Source organism: Medicago sativa, chromosome 6 (assembly GCF_051527215.1).
Source record: "Medicago sativa cultivar Bolivia chromosome 6, Bolivia_mono, whole genome shotgun sequence".
NCBI lineage: Eukaryota > Viridiplantae > Streptophyta > Magnoliopsida > Fabales > Fabaceae > Medicago > Medicago sativa.
This window is the reverse complement of record NC_140754.1, coordinates 87,892,288-87,915,544: the sequence shown is the minus strand read 5'-3', so window position 1 is coordinate 87,915,544 and position 23,257 is coordinate 87,892,288. Positions and strand designations below refer to the sequence as shown.

Here is a 23,257-nt window from a genome sequence, read left to right as displayed (position 1 = left end):
AAATGAGGAATTTTAGTTATGGAACTCCGGCTTAGTTTAGCCGAAACTAGTTATTATGAGAAAAGAACTAGAGACATACCCAGATAAGTATGTCAAAGTATAAGCTATACCAAAATACGATATATTGGAGACATGTTTATGATTATTATGATTATTGTGGTTATGATTATGGTTATGATTATGGTGATTATATTTTTGATTAAGGTTATGATTATGATTATGCGTGTTATATAATCAAAGTAGTATTTGAGACAGCGATTCTAGTTATTCCCTAATCGCTCAATTATGCCAAATGAAATAGTATAAATCCAAAATGGGTTGAGTTTAGAAACAGATGGCGATCCTAGGTTCCCCGAGGTTGCCTACAGCCTAAGATAGGTGGAATTCACTGAGACATCTTGTCTCACCCCATTCCCTTTATTTATTTCAGATATACGAATTATTATACGACGGGATGGTTTTTGATGAAGAAGCAGAAGTAGCTGAATAACATAAAGTACACGTCAGTGGTACTATTTCTGAGTTAACAGGTGAGAAATTCTGTGTTTTATTCAGAGAGTTTTTATTTATTGTAATTTTAATGTACCCGATGCCGAGTTTAACACTCATGCTAGATATCCTAGGAAATTTGCTTGTAGGGGTGTTTCAATATGGTATCAGAGCAGGTCGATTCAGATCATGCCTTGGGTCATTAGAATTCAATAAAATGCAGTGGGGACCATTGGGTTCCGGACGTTTATTCCAAATGTCATGTCTGGCTGAGCCTGATCAACTCAGACTAGTATATGACAGTTAGAATTAATGTCTGAGAGCTGAATAGGACCTTGGAGGAATGAAGCGTACGAAGAAGGAAAGGCAGGATGTAAAGTTTACAATGAATTTTGTTAGGGAAGTATTCAACGCCACAAGGTGGCGTGTGATTTATAAAGTTGAAATTTTTTCAGGAAGGGATATAAATTGTTATGGGTAAGACAGAGTACTTTAATATTATTGAACGTTACTTCGTATGTGAATACAAGAAAAGTAAGAAATTTAGGATTGAATGAAACCTTAACAGAAGACGCAGTATAAAGAGTATGATGTAAGGTATGAAGAAATAATTCAGAGTGCGAATTTAAGGTTGCATGATTAGCAAAAGGAATTTTTTTTATGTTTATCAGCAAGTAAATCCCTAAAAATTTCGAGGACGAAATTTTCTTAAGGGGGGTAGAATGTAATATCCCTCCATGAGATTTTTTTTGAACTAAGGGCAAAATGGTAATTTCCCCTTTAATACCATAAAAGTAGGAAATTGTCTAAAGAATTCTAGACAATTCCACTCATTCTTCTCAAAAAAAAAAAATTATAACATCTTTCCCTTTTCTCTCAATAAAACCATCGGCCCTCCCTCTCTATTTCCTCAATCTTCTCCAAATTTTCCAAATCCTTAAGAATCACTATAATAACCATGCCATGGGTTCCTAGAAGTGTTATTGCAAGTGTGTAGCAAGCAAAACTTATCCCTCCCTTTCTTTGTAGGTTAACCGCCCCTCTCTCATATTCTTCCCAAATCTTCATTTTCACTCAAACTCATGGAATTTCACTTGTAAACTTGTTTTTGGAGATACCCATGAAGGAATAAACATAAGGGATGCTAATTATGTTGAGGGTGGTCAAGACTGGTGGCTTGAGTTTGGATTTTGGCTCAAGGATCACAAGATGAAATTTTTTAAATGAGGTGAGTTCTTTACTAATTCTTTACTAAGTTGGAAGTTGAATTGATGACTGAAATTGTTAAAGGCTGTAGTAATTGTATGTGCAAGTTATGAGAGTTCATGATAACTAGAGAAGTTGGTAAATTGAGATTAAAGAAATTGATATGGGATTGGATGAAAATAGTTATATGAGCACCTTGAAATGAATTATTTTTGCTGTATTATGGAGTGGTGGTGTTGAAACTGAGTGTGATGGTTAGACTTTAAAGCTGAATATTTTGGCATGTTAGTTTAAAATTTTCATAAGGACAGATTTGTGGTATTTGGGACGTATATCTGGCTGTGTAAACCATAATTGAGTAATTATTGGATTTTTGGATTCCTCATTCAATTCCCTACAGTTTGGACACAAATTTTGTATGATTCGGATCAAAAACGGATTCGAAAAATGCGTTTGAAGTTTGGTAAATTCTGTTGGGTAGTGCTTACGGGTTTTTGGTATGTTTTTTGAGGAATAGGCTGTTTTGGGAAGATGAAGGCAGAAGTGATTGAAGGAAATTTAGCTGAAGCATCAAGGAGAATTAAAGATTCCATAAGTGATTATTAGTGGTGAGTTCCTTTAGCTTAGATCTCACCTTTGAAGATCGATTATGATTATGCTAGATTATTAAGATAATACGAATAAATAGACCATTTTATGAATTACTTTGTGATTTCTGTCATGATTTATATATTGTTTTTAAATTCCTTTGAAAATGAGTTTTTATGAATTTGGTTCCTTAAACATGTGAAACAATAAGAGATTTATTGTGGAATTGTGTTATATTAGTAAGAATTTCATGGAACTCATAATTGTTGAGGTAACATAGAATTTCCCCACTTAAAAACCTCTCTATAGGGTGTGCTTAGAATTGATTGGATTGAAATGATTGCTATAATGATGATTATGCTGTTAATTGTAAATGTGTTGATGAGCTATATGTTCCACATGGATGAGTCTTGTACTCCATATGAGATAGTAGAATGAGAATTTATGAATTAGATATCCTTATTAGTGTAACTTAAAATCTCTTTTATGTTAAGAGTATGTTTATGTTAGTATAAATGTTGGAGGGAAATTAACAACAAAATTGATGTATATATATACTTATAGAAATGATTTGAAAGAAAATTTGAAATGCAACCTATGAGTAATATGCTCACAGTGAATCATAGAAAATTACAGAAAATGGAAATGATGAGAAAAATTGAAATGAGTAACATGCTCATAGAAAAAGAAAGAAAGAAAGAAAGAAATGAGACTATTGAGAAAAACTCCGTTTGCTGCAACGAAGAGATAATGCAGCCTATGAGTAACAAGCTCATAGATATTTTATGAAATTTCCGTTCGCCACAACGAAGAGATAATGTGGTATATTCCGTTCGCCACAACGAAGAGATAATGTGGTATATTTCCGTTCGCCACAACGAAGAGATAATGTGGTATATTCCGTTTGCTACAACGAAGAGATAATGTAGCCTATGACGTACGGGTCATAGTAATGAATTTTTATCCGTTTGCTACAACGAGAGATAATGTAGCCTATGAGGTACGGCTCATAGTAACGAATGAAATGTATAATTAATGATATGAGATTTTAAGTCAAGAATTATTCGAATAATATTTGAAAGAGAACAAAAATAAAATTATGGAACCAAGGAAAAATTCTAAGGACCCTCCAACATGAATACTAACATAGCAAACACATATTAACACGAAAATTATGTTTAGAATAAATTGGCTACGAAGTAATAGTTCATGGGCCTTCTTACCAATCGTTGGAAATGAGGAATTTTAGTTATGGAACTCCGGCTTAGTTTAGCCGAAACTAGTTATTATGAGAAAAGAACTAGAGACATACCCAGATAAGTATGTCAAAGTATAAGCTATACCAAAATACGATATATTGGAGACATGTTTATGATTATTATGATTATTGTGGTTATGATTATGGTTATGATTATGGTGATTATATTTTTGATTAAGGTTATGATTATGATTATGCGTGTTATATAATCAAAGTAGTATTTGAGACAGCGATTCTAGTTATTCCCTAATCGCTCAATTATGCCAAATGAAATAGTATAAATCCAAAATGGGTTGAGTTTAGAAACAGATGGCGATCCTAGGTTCCCCGAGGTTGCCTACAGCCTAAGATAGGTGGAATTCACTGAGACATCTTGTCTCACCCCATTCCCTTTATTTATTTCAGATATACGAATTATTATACGACGGGATGGTTTTTGATGAAGAAGCAGAAGTAGCTGAATAACATAAAGTACACGTCAGTGGTACTATTTCTGAGTTAACAGGTGAGAAATTCTGTGTTTTATTCAGAGAGTTTTTATTTATTGTAATTTTAATGTACCCGATGCCGAGTTTAACACTCATGCTAGATATCCTAGGAAATTTGCTTGTAGGGGTGTTTCAATATGGTATCAGAGCAGGTCGATTCAGATCATGCCTTGGGTCATTAGAATTCAATAAAATGCAGTGGGGACCATTGGGTTCCGGACGTTTATTCCAAATGTCATGTCTGGCTGAGCCTGATCAACTCAGACTAGTATATGACAGTTAGAATTAATGTCTGAGAGCTGAATAGGACCTTGGAGGAATGAAGCGTACGAAGAAGGAAAGGCAGGATGTAAAGTTTACAATGAATTTTGTTAGGGAAGTATTCAACGCCACAAGGTGGCGTGTGATTTATAAAGTTGAAATTTTTTCAGGAAGGGATATAAATTGTTATGGGTAAGACAGAGTACTTTAATATTATTGAACGTTACTTCGTATGTGAATACAAGAAAAGTAAGAAATTTAGGATTGAATGAAACCTTAACAGAAGACGCAGTATAAAGAGTATGATGTAAGGTATGAAGAAATAATTCAGAGTGCGAATTTAAGGTTGCATGATTAGCAAAAGGAATTTTTTTTATGTTTATCAGCAAGTAAATCCCTAAAAATTTCGAGGACGAAATTTTCTTAAGGGGGGTAGAATGTAATATCCCTCCATGAGATTTTTTTTGAACTAAGGGCAAAATGGTAATTTCCCCTTTAATACCATAAAAGTAGGAAATTGTCTAAAGAATTCTAGACAATTCCACTCATTCTTCTCAAAAAAAAAAAATTATAACATCTTTCCCTTTTCTCTCAATAAAACCATCGGCCCTCCCTCTCTATTTCCTCAATCTTCTCCAAATTTTCCAAATCCTTAAGAATCACTATAATAACCATGCCATGGGTTCCTAGAAGTGTTATTGCAAGTGTGTAGCAAGCAAAACTTATCCCTCCCTTTCTTTGTAGGTTAACCGCCCCTCTCTCATATTCTTCCCAAATCTTCATTTTCACTCAAACTCATGGAATTTCACTTGTAAACTTGTTTTTGGAGATACCCATGAAGGAATAAACATAAGGGATGCTAATTATGTTGAGGGTGGTCAAGACTGGTGGCTTGAGTTTGGATTTTGGCTCAAGGATCACAAGATGAAATTTTTTAAATGAGGTGAGTTCTTTACTAATTCTTTACTAAGTTGGAAGTTGAATTGATGACTGAAATTGTTAAAGGCTGTAGTAATTGTATGTGCAAGTTATGAGAGTTCATGATAACTAGAGAAGTTGGTAAATTGAGATTAAAGAAATTGATATGGGATTGGATGAAAATAGTTATATGAGCACCTTGAAATGAATTATTTTTGCTGTATTATGGAGTGGTGGTGTTGAAACTGAGTGTGATGGTTAGACTTTAAAGCTGAATATTTTGGCATGTTAGTTTAAAATTTTCATAAGGACAGATTTGTGGTATTTGGGACGTATATCTGGCTGTGTAAACCATAATTGAGTAATTATTGGATTTTTGGATTCCTCATTCAATTCCCTACAGTTTGGACACAAATTTTGTATGATTCGGATCAAAAACGGATTCGAAAAATGCGTTTGAAGTTTGGTAAATTCTGTTGGGTAGTGCTTACGGGTTTTTGGTATGTTTTTTGAGGAATAGGCTGTTTTGGGAAGATGAAGGCAGAAGTGATTGAAGGAAATTTAGCTGAAGCATCAAGGAGAATTAAAGATTCCATAAGTGATTATTAGTGGTGAGTTCCTTTAGCTTAGATCTCACCTTTGAAGATCGATTATGATTATGCTAGATTATTAAGATAATACGAATAAATAGACCATTTTATGAATTACTTTGTGATTTCTGTCATGATTTATATATTGTTTTTAAATTCCTTTGAAAATGAGTTTTTATGAATTTGGTTCCTTAAACATGTGAAACAATAAGAGATTTATTGTGGAATTGTGTTATATTAGTAAGAATTTCATGGAACTCATAATTGTTGAGGTAACATAGAATTTCCCCACTTAAAAACCTCTCTATAGGGTGTGCTTAGAATTGATTGGATTGAAATGATTGCTATAATGATGATTATGCTGTTAATTGTAAATGTGTTGATGAGCTATATGTTCCACATGGATGAGTCTTGTACTCCATATGAGATAGTAGAATGAGAATTTATGAATTAGATATCCTTATTAGTGTAACTTAAAATCTCTTTTATGTTAAGAGTATGTTTATGTTAGTATAAATGTTGGAGGGAAATTAACAACAAAATTGATGTATATATATACTTATAGAAATGATTTGAAAGAAAATTTGAAATGCAACCTATGAGTAATATGCTCACAGTGAATCATAGAAAATTACAGAAAATGGAAATGATGAGAAAAATTGAAATGAGTAACATGCTCATAGAAAAAGAAAGAAAGAAAGAAAGAAATGAGACTATTGAGAAAAACTCCGTTTGCTGCAACGAAGAGATAATGCAGCCTATGAGTAACAAGCTCATAGATATTTTATGAAATTTCCGTTCGCCACAACGAAGAGATAATGTGGTATATTCCGTTCGCCACAACGAAGAGATAATGTGGTATATTTCCGTTCGCCACAACGAAGAGATAATGTGGTATATTCCGTTTGCTACAACGAAGAGATAATGTAGCCTATGACGTACGGGTCATAGTAATGAATTTTTATCCGTTTGCTACAACGAGAGATAATGTAGCCTATGAGGTACGGCTCATAGTAACGAATGAAATGTATAATTAATGATATGAGATTTTAAGTCAAGAATTATTCGAATAATATTTGAAAGAGAACAAAAATAAAATTATGGAACCAAGGAAAAATTCTAAGGACCCTCCAACATGAATACTAACATAGCAAACACATATTAACACGAAAATTATGTTTAGAATAAATTGGCTACGAAGTAATAGTTCATGGGCCTTCTTACCAATCGTTGGAAATGAGGAATTTTAGTTATGGAACTCCGGCTTAGTTTAGCCGAAACTAGTTATTATGAGAAAAGAACTAGAGACATACCCAGATAAGTATGTCAAAGTATAAGCTATACCAAAATACGATATATTGGAGACATGTTTATGATTATTATGATTATTGTGGTTATGATTATGGTTATGATTATGGTGATTATATTTTTGATTAAGGTTATGATTATGATTATGCGTGTTATATAATCAAAGTAGTATTTGAGACAGCGATTCTAGTTATTCCCTAATCGCTCAATTATGCCAAATGAAATAGTATAAATCCAAAATGGGTTGAGTTTAGAAACAGATGGCGATCCTAGGTTCCCCGAGGTTGCCTACAGCCTAAGATAGGTGGAATTCACTGAGACATCTTGTCTCACCCCATTCCCTTTATTTATTTCAGATATACGAATTATTATACGACGGGATGGTTTTTGATGAAGAAGCAGAAGTAGCTGAATAACATAAAGTACACGTCAGTGGTACTATTTCTGAGTTAACAGGTGAGAAATTCTGTGTTTTATTCAGAGAGTTTTTATTTATTGTAATTTTAATGTACCCGATGCCGAGTTTAACACTCATGCTAGATATCCTAGGAAATTTGCTTGTAGGGGTGTTTCAATATGGTATCAGAGCAGGTCGATTCAGATCATGCCTTGGGTCATTAGAATTCAATAAAATGCAGTGGGGACCATTGGGTTCCGGACGTTTATTCCAAATGTCATGTCTGGCTGAGCCTGATCAACTCAGACTAGTATATGACAGTTAGAATTAATGTCTGAGAGCTGAATAGGACCTTGGAGGAATGAAGCGTACGAAGAAGGAAAGGCAGGATGTAAAGTTTACAATGAATTTTGTTAGGGAAGTATTCAACGCCACAAGGTGGCGTGTGATTTATAAAGTTGAAATTTTTTCAGGAAGGGATATAAATTGTTATGGGTAAGACAGAGTACTTTAATATTATTGAACGTTACTTCGTATGTGAATACAAGAAAAGTAAGAAATTTAGGATTGAATGAAACCTTAACAGAAGACGCAGTATAAAGAGTATGATGTAAGGTATGAAGAAATAATTCAGAGTGCGAATTTAAGGTTGCATGATTAGCAAAAGGAATTTTTTTTATGTTTATCAGCAAGTAAATCCCTAAAAATTTCGAGGACGAAATTTTCTTAAGGGGGGTAGAATGTAATATCCCTCCATGAGATTTTTTTTGAACTAAGGGCAAAATGGTAATTTCCCCTTTAATACCATAAAAGTAGGAAATTGTCTAAAGAATTCTAGACAATTCCACTCATTCTTCTCAAAAAAAAAAAATTATAACATCTTTCCCTTTTCTCTCAATAAAACCATCGGCCCTCCCTCTCTATTTCCTCAATCTTCTCCAAATTTTCCAAATCCTTAAGAATCACTATAATAACCATGCCATGGGTTCCTAGAAGTGTTATTGCAAGTGTGTAGCAAGCAAAACTTATCCCTCCCTTTCTTTGTAGGTTAACCGCCCCTCTCTCATATTCTTCCCAAATCTTCATTTTCACTCAAACTCATGGAATTTCACTTGTAAACTTGTTTTTGGAGATACCCATGAAGGAATAAACATAAGGGATGCTAATTATGTTGAGGGTGGTCAAGACTGGTGGCTTGAGTTTGGATTTTGGCTCAAGGATCACAAGATGAAATTTTTTAAATGAGGTGAGTTCTTTACTAATTCTTTACTAAGTTGGAAGTTGAATTGATGACTGAAATTGTTAAAGGCTGTAGTAATTGTATGTGCAAGTTATGAGAGTTCATGATAACTAGAGAAGTTGGTAAATTGAGATTAAAGAAATTGATATGGGATTGGATGAAAATAGTTATATGAGCACCTTGAAATGAATTATTTTTGCTGTATTATGGAGTGGTGGTGTTGAAACTGAGTGTGATGGTTAGACTTTAAAGCTGAATATTTTGGCATGTTAGTTTAAAATTTTCATAAGGACAGATTTGTGGTATTTGGGACGTATATCTGGCTGTGTAAACCATAATTGAGTAATTATTGGATTTTTGGATTCCTCATTCAATTCCCTACAGTTTGGACACAAATTTTGTATGATTCGGATCAAAAACGGATTCGAAAAATGCGTTTGAAGTTTGGTAAATTCTGTTGGGTAGTGCTTACGGGTTTTTGGTATGTTTTTTGAGGAATAGGCTGTTTTGGGAAGATGAAGGCAGAAGTGATTGAAGGAAATTTAGCTGAAGCATCAAGGAGAATTAAAGATTCCATAAGTGATTATTAGTGGTGAGTTCCTTTAGCTTAGATCTCACCTTTGAAGATCGATTATGATTATGCTAGATTATTAAGATAATACGAATAAATAGACCATTTTATGAATTACTTTGTGATTTCTGTCATGATTTATATATTGTTTTTAAATTCCTTTGAAAATGAGTTTTTATGAATTTGGTTCCTTAAACATGTGAAACAATAAGAGATTTATTGTGGAATTGTGTTATATTAGTAAGAATTTCATGGAACTCATAATTGTTGAGGTAACATAGAATTTCCCCACTTAAAAACCTCTCTATAGGGTGTGCTTAGAATTGATTGGATTGAAATGATTGCTATAATGATGATTATGCTGTTAATTGTAAATGTGTTGATGAGCTATATGTTCCACATGGATGAGTCTTGTACTCCATATGAGATAGTAGAATGAGAATTTATGAATTAGATATCCTTATTAGTGTAACTTAAAATCTCTTTTATGTTAAGAGTATGTTTATGTTAGTATAAATGTTGGAGGGAAATTAACAACAAAATTGATGTATATATATACTTATAGAAATGATTTGAAAGAAAATTTGAAATGCAACCTATGAGTAATATGCTCACAGTGAATCATAGAAAATTACAGAAAATGGAAATGATGAGAAAAATTGAAATGAGTAACATGCTCATAGAAAAAGAAAGAAAGAAAGAAAGAAATGAGACTATTGAGAAAAACTCCGTTTGCTGCAACGAAGAGATAATGCAGCCTATGAGTAACAAGCTCATAGATATTTTATGAAATTTCCGTTCGCCACAACGAAGAGATAATGTGGTATATTCCGTTCGCCACAACGAAGAGATAATGTGGTATATTTCCGTTCGCCACAACGAAGAGATAATGTGGTATATTCCGTTTGCTACAACGAAGAGATAATGTAGCCTATGACGTACGGGTCATAGTAATGAATTTTTATCCGTTTGCTACAACGAGAGATAATGTAGCCTATGAGGTACGGCTCATAGTAACGAATGAAATGTATAATTAATGATATGAGATTTTAAGTCAAGAATTATTCGAATAATATTTGAAAGAGAACAAAAATAAAATTATGGAACCAAGGAAAAATTCTAAGGACCCTCCAACATGAATACTAACATAGCAAACACATATTAACACGAAAATTATGTTTAGAATAAATTGGCTACGAAGTAATAGTTCATGGGCCTTCTTACCAATCGTTGGAAATGAGGAATTTTAGTTATGGAACTCCGGCTTAGTTTAGCCGAAACTAGTTATTATGAGAAAAGAACTAGAGACATACCCAGATAAGTATGTCAAAGTATAAGCTATACCAAAATACGATATATTGGAGACATGTTTATGATTATTATGATTATTGTGGTTATGATTATGGTTATGATTATGGTGATTATATTTTTGATTAAGGTTATGATTATGATTATGCGTGTTATATAATCAAAGTAGTATTTGAGACAGCGATTCTAGTTATTCCCTAATCGCTCAATTATGCCAAATGAAATAGTATAAATCCAAAATGGGTTGAGTTTAGAAACAGATGGCGATCCTAGGTTCCCCGAGGTTGCCTACAGCCTAAGATAGGTGGAATTCACTGAGACATCTTGTCTCACCCCATTCCCTTTATTTATTTCAGATATACGAATTATTATACGACGGGATGGTTTTTGATGAAGAAGCAGAAGTAGCTGAATAACATAAAGTACACGTCAGTGGTACTATTTCTGAGTTAACAGGTGAGAAATTCTGTGTTTTATTCAGAGAGTTTTTATTTATTGTAATTTTAATGTACCCGATGCCGAGTTTAACACTCATGCTAGATATCCTAGGAAATTTGCTTGTAGGGGTGTTTCAATATGGTATCAGAGCAGGTCGATTCAGATCATGCCTTGGGTCATTAGAATTCAATAAAATGCAGTGGGGACCATTGGGTTCCGGACGTTTATTCCAAATGTCATGTCTGGCTGAGCCTGATCAACTCAGACTAGTATATGACAGTTAGAATTAATGTCTGAGAGCTGAATAGGACCTTGGAGGAATGAAGCGTACGAAGAAGGAAAGGCAGGATGTAAAGTTTACAATGAATTTTGTTAGGGAAGTATTCAACGCCACAAGGTGGCGTGTGATTTATAAAGTTGAAATTTTTTCAGGAAGGGATATAAATTGTTATGGGTAAGACAGAGTACTTTAATATTATTGAACGTTACTTCGTATGTGAATACAAGAAAAGTAAGAAATTTAGGATTGAATGAAACCTTAACAGAAGACGCAGTATAAAGAGTATGATGTAAGGTATGAAGAAATAATTCAGAGTGCGAATTTAAGGTTGCATGATTAGCAAAAGGAATTTTTTTTATGTTTATCAGCAAGTAAATCCCTAAAAATTTCGAGGACGAAATTTTCTTAAGGGGGGTAGAATGTAATATCCCTCCATGAGATTTTTTTTGAACTAAGGGCAAAATGGTAATTTCCCCTTTAATACCATAAAAGTAGGAAATTGTCTAAAGAATTCTAGACAATTCCACTCATTCTTCTCAAAAAAAAAAAATTATAACATCTTTCCCTTTTCTCTCAATAAAACCATCGGCCCTCCCTCTCTATTTCCTCAATCTTCTCCAAATTTTCCAAATCCTTAAGAATCACTATAATAACCATGCCATGGGTTCCTAGAAGTGTTATTGCAAGTGTGTAGCAAGCAAAACTTATCCCTCCCTTTCTTTGTAGGTTAACCGCCCCTCTCTCATATTCTTCCCAAATCTTCATTTTCACTCAAACTCATGGAATTTCACTTGTAAACTTGTTTTTGGAGATACCCATGAAGGAATAAACATAAGGGATGCTAATTATGTTGAGGGTGGTCAAGACTGGTGGCTTGAGTTTGGATTTTGGCTCAAGGATCACAAGATGAAATTTTTTAAATGAGGTGAGTTCTTTACTAATTCTTTACTAAGTTGGAAGTTGAATTGATGACTGAAATTGTTAAAGGCTGTAGTAATTGTATGTGCAAGTTATGAGAGTTCATGATAACTAGAGAAGTTGGTAAATTGAGATTAAAGAAATTGATATGGGATTGGATGAAAATAGTTATATGAGCACCTTGAAATGAATTATTTTTGCTGTATTATGGAGTGGTGGTGTTGAAACTGAGTGTGATGGTTAGACTTTAAAGCTGAATATTTTGGCATGTTAGTTTAAAATTTTCATAAGGACAGATTTGTGGTATTTGGGACGTATATCTGGCTGTGTAAACCATAATTGAGTAATTATTGGATTTTTGGATTCCTCATTCAATTCCCTACAGTTTGGACACAAATTTTGTATGATTCGGATCAAAAACGGATTCGAAAAATGCGTTTGAAGTTTGGTAAATTCTGTTGGGTAGTGCTTACGGGTTTTTGGTATGTTTTTTGAGGAATAGGCTGTTTTGGGAAGATGAAGGCAGAAGTGATTGAAGGAAATTTAGCTGAAGCATCAAGGAGAATTAAAGATTCCATAAGTGATTATTAGTGGTGAGTTCCTTTAGCTTAGATCTCACCTTTGAAGATCGATTATGATTATGCTAGATTATTAAGATAATACGAATAAATAGACCATTTTATGAATTACTTTGTGATTTCTGTCATGATTTATATATTGTTTTTAAATTCCTTTGAAAATGAGTTTTTATGAATTTGGTTCCTTAAACATGTGAAACAATAAGAGATTTATTGTGGAATTGTGTTATATTAGTAAGAATTTCATGGAACTCATAATTGTTGAGGTAACATAGAATTTCCCCACTTAAAAACCTCTCTATAGGGTGTGCTTAGAATTGATTGGATTGAAATGATTGCTATAATGATGATTATGCTGTTAATTGTAAATGTGTTGATGAGCTATATGTTCCACATGGATGAGTCTTGTACTCCATATGAGATAGTAGAATGAGAATTTATGAATTAGATATCCTTATTAGTGTAACTTAAAATCTCTTTTATGTTAAGAGTATGTTTATGTTAGTATAAATGTTGGAGGGAAATTAACAACAAAATTGATGTATATATATACTTATAGAAATGATTTGAAAGAAAATTTGAAATGCAACCTATGAGTAATATGCTCACAGTGAATCATAGAAAATTACAGAAAATGGAAATGATGAGAAAAATTGAAATGAGTAACATGCTCATAGAAAAAGAAAGAAAGAAAGAAAGAAATGAGACTATTGAGAAAAACTCCGTTTGCTGCAACGAAGAGATAATGCAGCCTATGAGTAACAAGCTCATAGATATTTTATGAAATTTCCGTTCGCCACAACGAAGAGATAATGTGGTATATTCCGTTCGCCACAACGAAGAGATAATGTGGTATATTTCCGTTCGCCACAACGAAGAGATAATGTGGTATATTCCGTTTGCTACAACGAAGAGATAATGTAGCCTATGACGTACGGGTCATAGTAATGAATTTTTATCCGTTTGCTACAACGAGAGATAATGTAGCCTATGAGGTACGGCTCATAGTAACGAATGAAATGTATAATTAATGATATGAGATTTTAAGTCAAGAATTATTCGAATAATATTTGAAAGAGAACAAAAATAAAATTATGGAACCAAGGAAAAATTCTAAGGACCCTCCAACATGAATACTAACATAGCAAACACATATTAACACGAAAATTATGTTTAGAATAAATTGGCTACGAAGTAATAGTTCATGGGCCTTCTTACCAATCGTTGGAAATGAGGAATTTTAGTTATGGAACTCCGGCTTAGTTTAGCCGAAACTAGTTATTATGAGAAAAGAACTAGAGACATACCCAGATAAGTATGTCAAAGTATAAGCTATACCAAAATACGATATATTGGAGACATGTTTATGATTATTATGATTATTGTGGTTATGATTATGGTTATGATTATGGTGATTATATTTTTGATTAAGGTTATGATTATGATTATGCGTGTTATATAATCAAAGTAGTATTTGAGACAGCGATTCTAGTTATTCCCTAATCGCTCAATTATGCCAAATGAAATAGTATAAATCCAAAATGGGTTGAGTTTAGAAACAGATGGCGATCCTAGGTTCCCCGAGGTTGCCTACAGCCTAAGATAGGTGGAATTCACTGAGACATCTTGTCTCACCCCATTCCCTTTATTTATTTCAGATATACGAATTATTATACGACGGGATGGTTTTTGATGAAGAAGCAGAAGTAGCTGAATAACATAAAGTACACGTCAGTGGTACTATTTCTGAGTTAACAGGTGAGAAATTCTGTGTTTTATTCAGAGAGTTTTTATTTATTGTAATTTTAATGTACCCGATGCCGAGTTTAACACTCATGCTAGATATCCTAGGAAATTTGCTTGTAGGGGTGTTTCAATATGGTATCAGAGCAGGTCGATTCAGATCATGCCTTGGGTCATTAGAATTCAATAAAATGCAGTGGGGACCATTGGGTTCCGGACGTTTATTCCAAATGTCATGTCTGGCTGAGCCTGATCAACTCAGACTAGTATATGACAGTTAGAATTAATGTCTGAGAGCTGAATAGGACCTTGGAGGAATGAAGCGTACGAAGAAGGAAAGGCAGGATGTAAAGTTTACAATGAATTTTGTTAGGGAAGTATTCAACGCCACAAGGTGGCGTGTGATTTATAAAGTTGAAATTTTTTCAGGAAGGGATATAAATTGTTATGGGTAAGACAGAGTACTTTAATATTATTGAACGTTACTTCGTATGTGAATACAAGAAAAGTAAGAAATTTAGGATTGAATGAAACCTTAACAGAAGACGCAGTATAAAGAGTATGATGTAAGGTATGAAGAAATAATTCAGAGTGCGAATTTAAGGTTGCATGATTAGCAAAAGGAATTTTTTTTATGTTTATCAGCAAGTAAATCCCTAAAAATTTCGAGGACGAAATTTTCTTAAGGGGGGTAGAATGTAATATCCCTCCATGAGATTTTTTTTGAACTAAGGGCAAAATGGTAATTTCCCCTTTAATACCATAAAAGTAGGAAATTGTCTAAAGAATTCTAGACAATTCCACTCATTCTTCTCAAAAAAAAAAAATTATAACATCTTTCCCTTTTCTCTCAATAAAACCATCGGCCCTCCCTCTCTATTTCCTCAATCTTCTCCAAATTTTCCAAATCCTTAAGAATCACTATAATAACCATGCCATGGGTTCCTAGAAGTGTTATTGCAAGTGTGTAGCAAGCAAAACTTATCCCTCCCTTTCTTTGTAGGTTAACCGCCCCTCTCTCATATTCTTCCCAAATCTTCATTTTCACTCAAACTCATGGAATTTCACTTGTAAACTTGTTTTTGGAGATACCCATGAAGGAATAAACATAAGGGATGCTAATTATGTTGAGGGTGGTCAAGACTGGTGGCTTGAGTTTGGATTTTGGCTCAAGGATCACAAGATGAAATTTTTTAAATGAGGTGAGTTCTTTACTAATTCTTTACTAAGTTGGAAGTTGAATTGATGACTGAAATTGTTAAAGGCTGTAGTAATTGTATGTGCAAGTTATGAGAGTTCATGATAACTAGAGAAGTTGGTAAATTGAGATTAAAGAAATTGATATGGGATTGGATGAAAATAGTTATATGAGCACCTTGAAATGAATTATTTTTGCTGTATTATGGAGTGGTGGTGTTGAAACTGAGTGTGATGGTTAGACTTTAAAGCTGAATATTTTGGCATGTTAGTTTAAAATTTTCATAAGGACAGATTTGTGGTATTTGGGACGTATATCTGGCTGTGTAAACCATAATTGAGTAATTATTGGATTTTTGGATTCCTCATTCAATTCCCTACAGTTTGGACACAAATTTTGTATGATTCGGATCAAAAACGGATTCGAAAAATGCGTTTGAAGTTTGGTAAATTCTGTTGGGTAGTGCTTACGGGTTTTTGGTATGTTTTTTGAGGAATAGGCTGTTTTGGGAAGATGAAGGCAGAAGTGATTGAAGGAAATTTAGCTGAAGCATCAAGGAGAATTAAAGATTCCATAAGTGATTATTAGTGGTGAGTTCCTTTAGCTTAGATCTCACCTTTGAAGATCGATTATGATTATGCTAGATTATTAAGATAATACGAATAAATAGACCATTTTATGAATTACTTTGTGATTTCTGTCATGATTTATATATTGTTTTTAAATTCCTTTGAAAATGAGTTTTTATGAATTTGGTTCCTTAAACATGTGAAACAATAAGAGATTTATTGTGGAATTGTGTTATATTAGTAAGAATTTCATGGAACTCATAATTGTTGAGGTAACATAGAATTTCCCCACTTAAAAACCTCTCTATAGGGTGTGCTTAGAATTGATTGGATTGAAATGATTGCTATAATGATGATTATGCTGTTAATTGTAAATGTGTTGATGAGCTATATGTTCCACATGGATGAGTCTTGTACTCCATATGAGATAGTAGAATGAGAATTTATGAATTAGATATCCTTATTAGTGTAACTTAAAATCTCTTTTATGTTAAGAGTATGTTTATGTTAGTATAAATGTTGGAGGGAAATTAACAACAAAATTGATGTATATATATACTTATAGAAATGATTTGAAAGAAAATTTGAAATGCAACCTATGAGTAATATGCTCACAGTGAATCATAGAAAATTACAGAAAATGGAAATGATGAGAAAAATTGAAATGAGTAACATGCTCATAGAAAAAGAAAGAAAGAAAGAAAGAAATGAGACTATTGAGAAAAACTCCGTTTGCTGCAACGAAGAGATAATGCAGCCTATGAGTAACAAGCTCATAGATATTTTATGAAATTTCCGTTCGCCACAACGAAGAGATAATGTGGTATATTCCGTTCGCCACAACGAAGAGATAATGTGGTATATTTCCGTTCGCCACAACGAAGAGATAATGTGGTATATTCCGTTTGCTACAACGAAGAGATAATGTAGCCTATGACGTACGGGTCATAGTAATGAATTTTTATCCGTTTGCTACAACGAGAGATAATGTAGCCTATGAGGTACGGCTCATAGTAACGAATGAAATGTATAATTAATGATATGAGATTTTAAGTCAAGAATTATTCGAATAATATTTGAAAGAGAACAAAAATAAAATTATGGAACCAAGGAAAAATTCTAAGGACCCTCCAACATGAATACTAACATAGCAAACACATATTAACACGAAAATTATGTTTAGAATAAATTGGCTACGAAGTAATAGTTCATGGGCCTTCTTACCAATCGTTGGAAATGAGGAATTTTAGTTATGGAACTCCGGCTTAGTTTAGCCGAAACTAGTTATTATGAGAAAAGAACTAGAGACATACCCAGATAAGTATGTCAAAGTATAAGCTATACCAAAATACGATATATTGGAGACATGTTTATGATTATTATGATTATTGTGGTTATGATTATGGTTATGATTATGGTGATTATATTTTTGATTAAGGTTATGATTATGATTATGCGTGTTATATAATCAAAGTAGTATTTGAGACAGCGATTCTAGTTATTCCCTAATCGCTCAATTATGCCAAATGAAATAGTATAAATCCAAAATGGGTTGAGTTTAGAAACAGATGGCGATCCTAGGTTCCCCGAGGTTGCCTACAGCCTAAGATAGGTGGAATTCACTGAGACATCTTGTCTCACCCCATTCCCTTTATTTATTTCAGATATACGAATTATTATACGACGGGATGGTTTTTGATGAAGAAGCAGAAGTAGCTGAATAACATAAAGTACACGTCAGTGGTACTATTTCTGAGTTAACAGGTGAGAAATTCTGTGTTTTATTCAGAGAGTTTTTATTTATTGTAATTTTAATGTACCCGATGCCGAGTTTAACACTCATGCTAGATATCCTAGGAAATTTGCTTGTAGGGGTGTTTCAGTGGTACACCTCTATCATGCATCTGATCGACAAGCTGCAAAGCATATGAGATTCTCCCTGATTTGCTTAAACCATCAATAAGAGAACTGTAAGTCACCACATTAGGAATAATGTTTTTGCAATGCATTTCTTGAAAGAGATTCATTGCTTCATTGACCTTTTTAATCTTACAAAACCCATTAATCATTATATTGTAGCTTTGGACATCATGAGTCACTCCCCTTGAGGCCATAGTGTTGAATATATCTCTGGCATTGTTCACTTTTTTAACTAGGCAATATCCATCCATTAAAGAGTTATAAGTAACAACATCAGGTTTAATGCCTTGTTTCATCATCATAGCTAACACATTTTTAGCCTCTTTTACTTTTCCCTCCTTACAAAATGCATCAACCAATATATTAAAGGTACGCACAGTTGGGTTGATGTTTTCTAATACCATTTTATGAAACAAACCAATTGCATCTTTCAATTGACCCATAATGCAGAAGCCACAGATTAAAGTATTATAAGTGACAACATTAGGAGAAATTCTCTTAGAAACCATTTCAGAATATAAATCAAAAGCATCATTAACAAGTTTACCTTTGCACATACCATCAATAATCGTACTATACATTACCACATCAGGTTGCACCAATTTCCCATCAACTCGTCTCAGCAATCGTAGAGCTGCTTTTGCTTCACCAACTTTACACAACCCATTAATCAAGGTTCCATAACTAACTTTGTCCAAATGAAATCCCATCGCAACCACCTTATCATGAAAGTTCAAGGCTTTATGGAGCTCGCCTTTGAGACAGAGACCCTTGATGAGTGTATTCAATGTTATGACATTTGGGTCATAACCGTTTTTAAAAATCTTGGCAAATACAGAAAACGAAAAATGGGTATGACCCAATTGAGAAAAACAATTGATGAGAATGTTGAAAGTGAATAAGTCTGAAGCAATTGCGTGTAATTCCAGTTGTGGATGAAGTGAAACAACAGTGGAGTAATGATTGAGCTTGACAAGGGAAGATAAAATTTTATTGAATTGGATGATGTGTGGTGTAGGATTCTTGTGATGAAGCAATCGATTGAAAGATGAAATGAGATTGTGTTTGTTGTTATCATCTTCATGGAATTGAGAGTATAGCCTTGAAGGGAAGCAACGAATTAGGAAATTAGGGTTTGAAAAATTGGGGATGAATACAGAGACAGCAGCAACACATCTCAAATTTGAAAACGACATTGCAGAATCGTGAATACTTGTTTGAACCAATAATTCAAAAGTCAGATTCGATGGTTATTTCATTTAGACATATTTATATGACTAAACAATGACAAGCATGTTATCGACTAGGGAGAATACTTACTTGAACACAAGTGTTTGGGCACTAGATCTAGACACGCATACGCAATTAAGAAAAGATAGAAAAAGAAAATAATTAAATAATATTTATTTTTTAAATAATGAAATAAAATGTACTTTTATGTGTGTGTTTAAATGGTGTGTTCTCGTGAGCATAACTTAGTTGATTTGGACAATGCATAATATATGCAAGATCCGGGGTTCGAACCCTGACCACCAGCAAAAAAAAAAAATGGTGTGCCCATAATTTTGTGACCATGCAAGACTTTCTCTATCGAGTAGTCATGTAATCCCTTGATGTGTCGAAATTTTAAAATAGTTATCTATTGTAATTGTGCTTAATAAAAATAGTATTTTATATTAAAATATTTTGTTAATATTGTCATATTAATTCTTCAATAAACTTATTTATTGTCATATCAATCTTTATAGATATTTTTTATCAATCTTTGTATGATAAGAGTTAATGTCAGCATTAAAGTACTATTTCAACATCAGAGATTATTTTGACTAATAAAATGCATAATCAGAAACTATTTTGGAATTTTGATACATTGAGGATTATTGTGACTACTTTCAGACATATAGAGACCAAAATGACTATTATCCCTTTTAATTTATTTAGCAGGGTTCAATAAAAAAAATTGTGAAACTTTGAGAAAACAAATGTTTGTCCACAAGACTATCTACAAATTTCTAAATACATTCATTACTCTTTTTTCAACTATACTCATTATTAATACTACAAATTGTCTTGAAATATTAAAAATCAACATTGAATTCCTTTATGCATAAAGGACAATTTTGATAAATTTATTACTCCAACAGTTTTTTTAATACATTTGATTTTTATAACATACTTTTATATTAAATGACGGAGGGAGTAGAAAACAACATTGAACTAAGATACCCTTCACAAAAAAAAAAAAAATTGCACTAAGATAAAAAAATCAAAACAAACAACGTAAAAAAAGAAAAATTGCACTAAAATAAAATAAATCAAAACAAACAACATTGCACTAAGACAACGAAATCAATTTTATGTGAAAATCAATTATTTAGTAAAAGACACATAAAAATTAGTTTGGAAGGGTAATTGCAAGCCTAAACTAAGTCTAAAGCACTCCTCTCCGATAGATAAGTAAAAGAAAAAAAAGGTGGTGACTATATTTGTTAATGTTTTTGTACTTTGATTTATAGGTTTATGAAATATTTATTTACCAACCAGGAATGATAATTTTAGTTCTAAAAAAAATCTAGCAATGATAATTTTAGTCAATTTTTTTTACTAATGATAACTTTTATTTTTGCTAATATTACTAATGATAATTTCAACAAATAATGCTTCAAAAGTGTAAACATTATTCGCACATTTAGATGTTAGCAAGATCCTAAATTTTATTGTCTTTTTTTTTTTTTTGTATACTAATGAAGGGGTAGTACAAAGCAATAGGATCAACAATTGTGTGGAAAGTGTTGCAATGGAGAATATGAAGTTTTGCAAGGATGCCGACCGCTAACCCAAGAGTGGTTAGATGATGGCATGAGTCTCTTTAAACTTAACTAAGGTTACAAATTCGAATTCGAGCTTGGACATCCAACAATCTTAAAATTTTGGGTTAATTAAGTTTTTGGTCCCTATAAATATATGCAGTTTTGTTTTTAGTCCCTATAAAAAGAAATCACACTTTTTAGTCCCTCTAAAATTTTCTGTCAAGGTTTTTAGTCCCTGCCGTTAACTTAACTTAACGGATGCTGACGTGGCACTGCCACATCATTATTTTATTTATTTTTTATAAAAAAAACAAGTCAGAATTTTCAATTTAATTTTTTTCCAAAAAAATAATGATAAATTATGAAACTTCTAAAATACCCTTAATCTTTTAACATTTTTCTAATCAAGCATGTTGTCAAAAATTCAAAGTTTCGGTGATGGATCTAAGCCTCTTATCCTTGGAAGAATGAGATTTGGGACTAACCACATGAGCTTAATGACTGTTTTTCAAATCAATCAAACTATCATAAAACTCTAATTTCGGGGCAGGCATACAATTTTCCAACCTCATGTCATTTGGCAATGAATCTAAACCATGTTTGTTCTTCTTTAAATTCTTATAGACTTTGTTGTACAATTCCTTTTCTTTGGTTCCGCGAATTGAATCCAGGGGAGTTGACATTACTATCATTGAATTCAAATGATTGAGAGTCCAACTCAACGCCCATATTTCATCCATATTTATTCTTCTCCGGATTTAATTACTCTTGTTCCACACATCAAACAGAATCGAAGCACATCTCTCTATTACAGGTCGATTTCGTTCGATTTCAAGAAGGAAATTTTATCATAGGTTGTTCGTTTTCATCTTCGTAAACGATTTCAGGAAGGAAACAAGGAAATTCGTTTTCGATTTCGGGTTTAGGTTGCTCGATTTCAGCATTCTGGGTTTAGGTTCATGGTTTTCGATTCTGGCTTCTGAGTTTTCGATGCATCACACGATAAAAATCCCAATTCTGGGAATTTAGGGTTTCTTTTATATTTTACCACTTTTTTTTTAATTTTTTAATTCTTTTAATTTAAATTATTGATTTTTTATTCTAAATACATAATCCAATCCAGCATTCAACGTGGCATGATTTTTATTACATAAAGTGACATGTCATAAAAAAAAAGATGATGTGGCAATGCCACATCAGCATCCATTAAGTTAAGTTAACGGCAAGGACTAAAAACCTTGACAGAAAATTTTAGAGGGACTAAAAAATGTGATTTCTTTTTATAGGGACTAAAAACAAAACTGCATATATTTATAGGGATCAAAAACTTAATTAACCCTAAAATTTTTATGAAGAGTTTGTCACACATTTGAGTCCCACAAAACTCGAGGAAATAGTCTTTGTAATTAGATTCTTGGTTTACAACAAAAAAGGATGACGACCCTTATAATTTGCAGTCTATACATGTAATTCCATTTATTTTTATTTATTTTTATTTTGGAAAAACAAAACAAGAACACATATGACTGTTTTTTTTTATCAAATGTTCACCAAAATTTATTTACATCACATTCACCATTACTAGCAAGAGAAAGGCTAAGAACAACCTCTCTAACACTCTCTCATATGTACTCTCTCAATAATTTGGTCCATGTCATCATGTTTTAAAAACCTATTACCTAGGAACCGGCTATACTGGTTTTCTATGGGATACCTTTTTTTTTTCCCTTTCTTTCTTTTACTTTAAAACAAACAAAAAAAAAGACACATACATGCCCTTCGTCCTCCCTCACCACCTAGAATCAAACACAATCTCATGGGAAACCCTTTTATTTTGTTACTTTTATAATTAACTGTTGCATCTTCACAAAGAAAAATCTGGGTTGTTTGATTTTCCTCTAAAAATTTGTTCTTTTTAAACGTTTTGTCTCTGTCTAGATCTCTCTCCATAGTTATCTCATTTGCAGCAACAAGATACTCAACCAAACAAAATATGGTTGAATCTAATTTCTTCAATCCAGTCTCCATATTTTGAAATCCCAATACTGTAACCGTTTTCTTTTTGGACAAAATTTGTGTGCTCCAATCGCCTCTGCCATCAGTTCTTCACTTCTCAGGATGCCATTAGTTCTTCACTTCTTGAATTTGATGATGCATACAGCCTGTAGCAAGGCAGCTATT

General features: G+C 32.8%; 2 protein-coding genes across 23 annotated transcripts in view; both read right to left on the bottom strand.

The window, feature by feature from the left end:
- The window catches only part of LOC146917872 (uncharacterized), a 34,783-nt gene that overhangs the window by 7,478 nt on the left and 4,048 nt on the right, over nucleotides 1-23,257 (bottom strand). For 2 of the 22 annotated variants that reach the window (XM_085716641.1, XM_085716646.1), the window contains one exon: nucleotides 22,792-23,252. The exons of the other annotated variants lie outside the window; for them this stretch is intronic. The gene's annotated coding sequence lies outside the window, so the exon portion shown is untranslated. Of the gene's footprint in view, nucleotides 1-22,791; nucleotides 23,253-23,257 lie in introns of those variants that run through there. 22 annotated transcript variants of the gene reach the window in all.
- LOC146917873 (uncharacterized) lies at nucleotides 193-19,556 on the bottom strand. Its single transcript, XM_085716648.1, has one exon. It carries the CDS (start codon nucleotides 19,460-19,462, stop codon nucleotides 18,200-18,202), a length of 1,263 nt encoding a protein of 420 aa, XP_085572774.1. The 5' UTR covers nucleotides 19,463-19,556; the 3' UTR covers nucleotides 193-18,199.

What these genes read in the sequence shown, in the direction of transcription:
- LOC146917873 (XM_085716648.1), bottom strand. Translation starts at nt 19,462, where the DNA reads ATGTCGTTTTCAAATTTGAGATGTGTTGCTGCTGTCTCTGTATTCATC.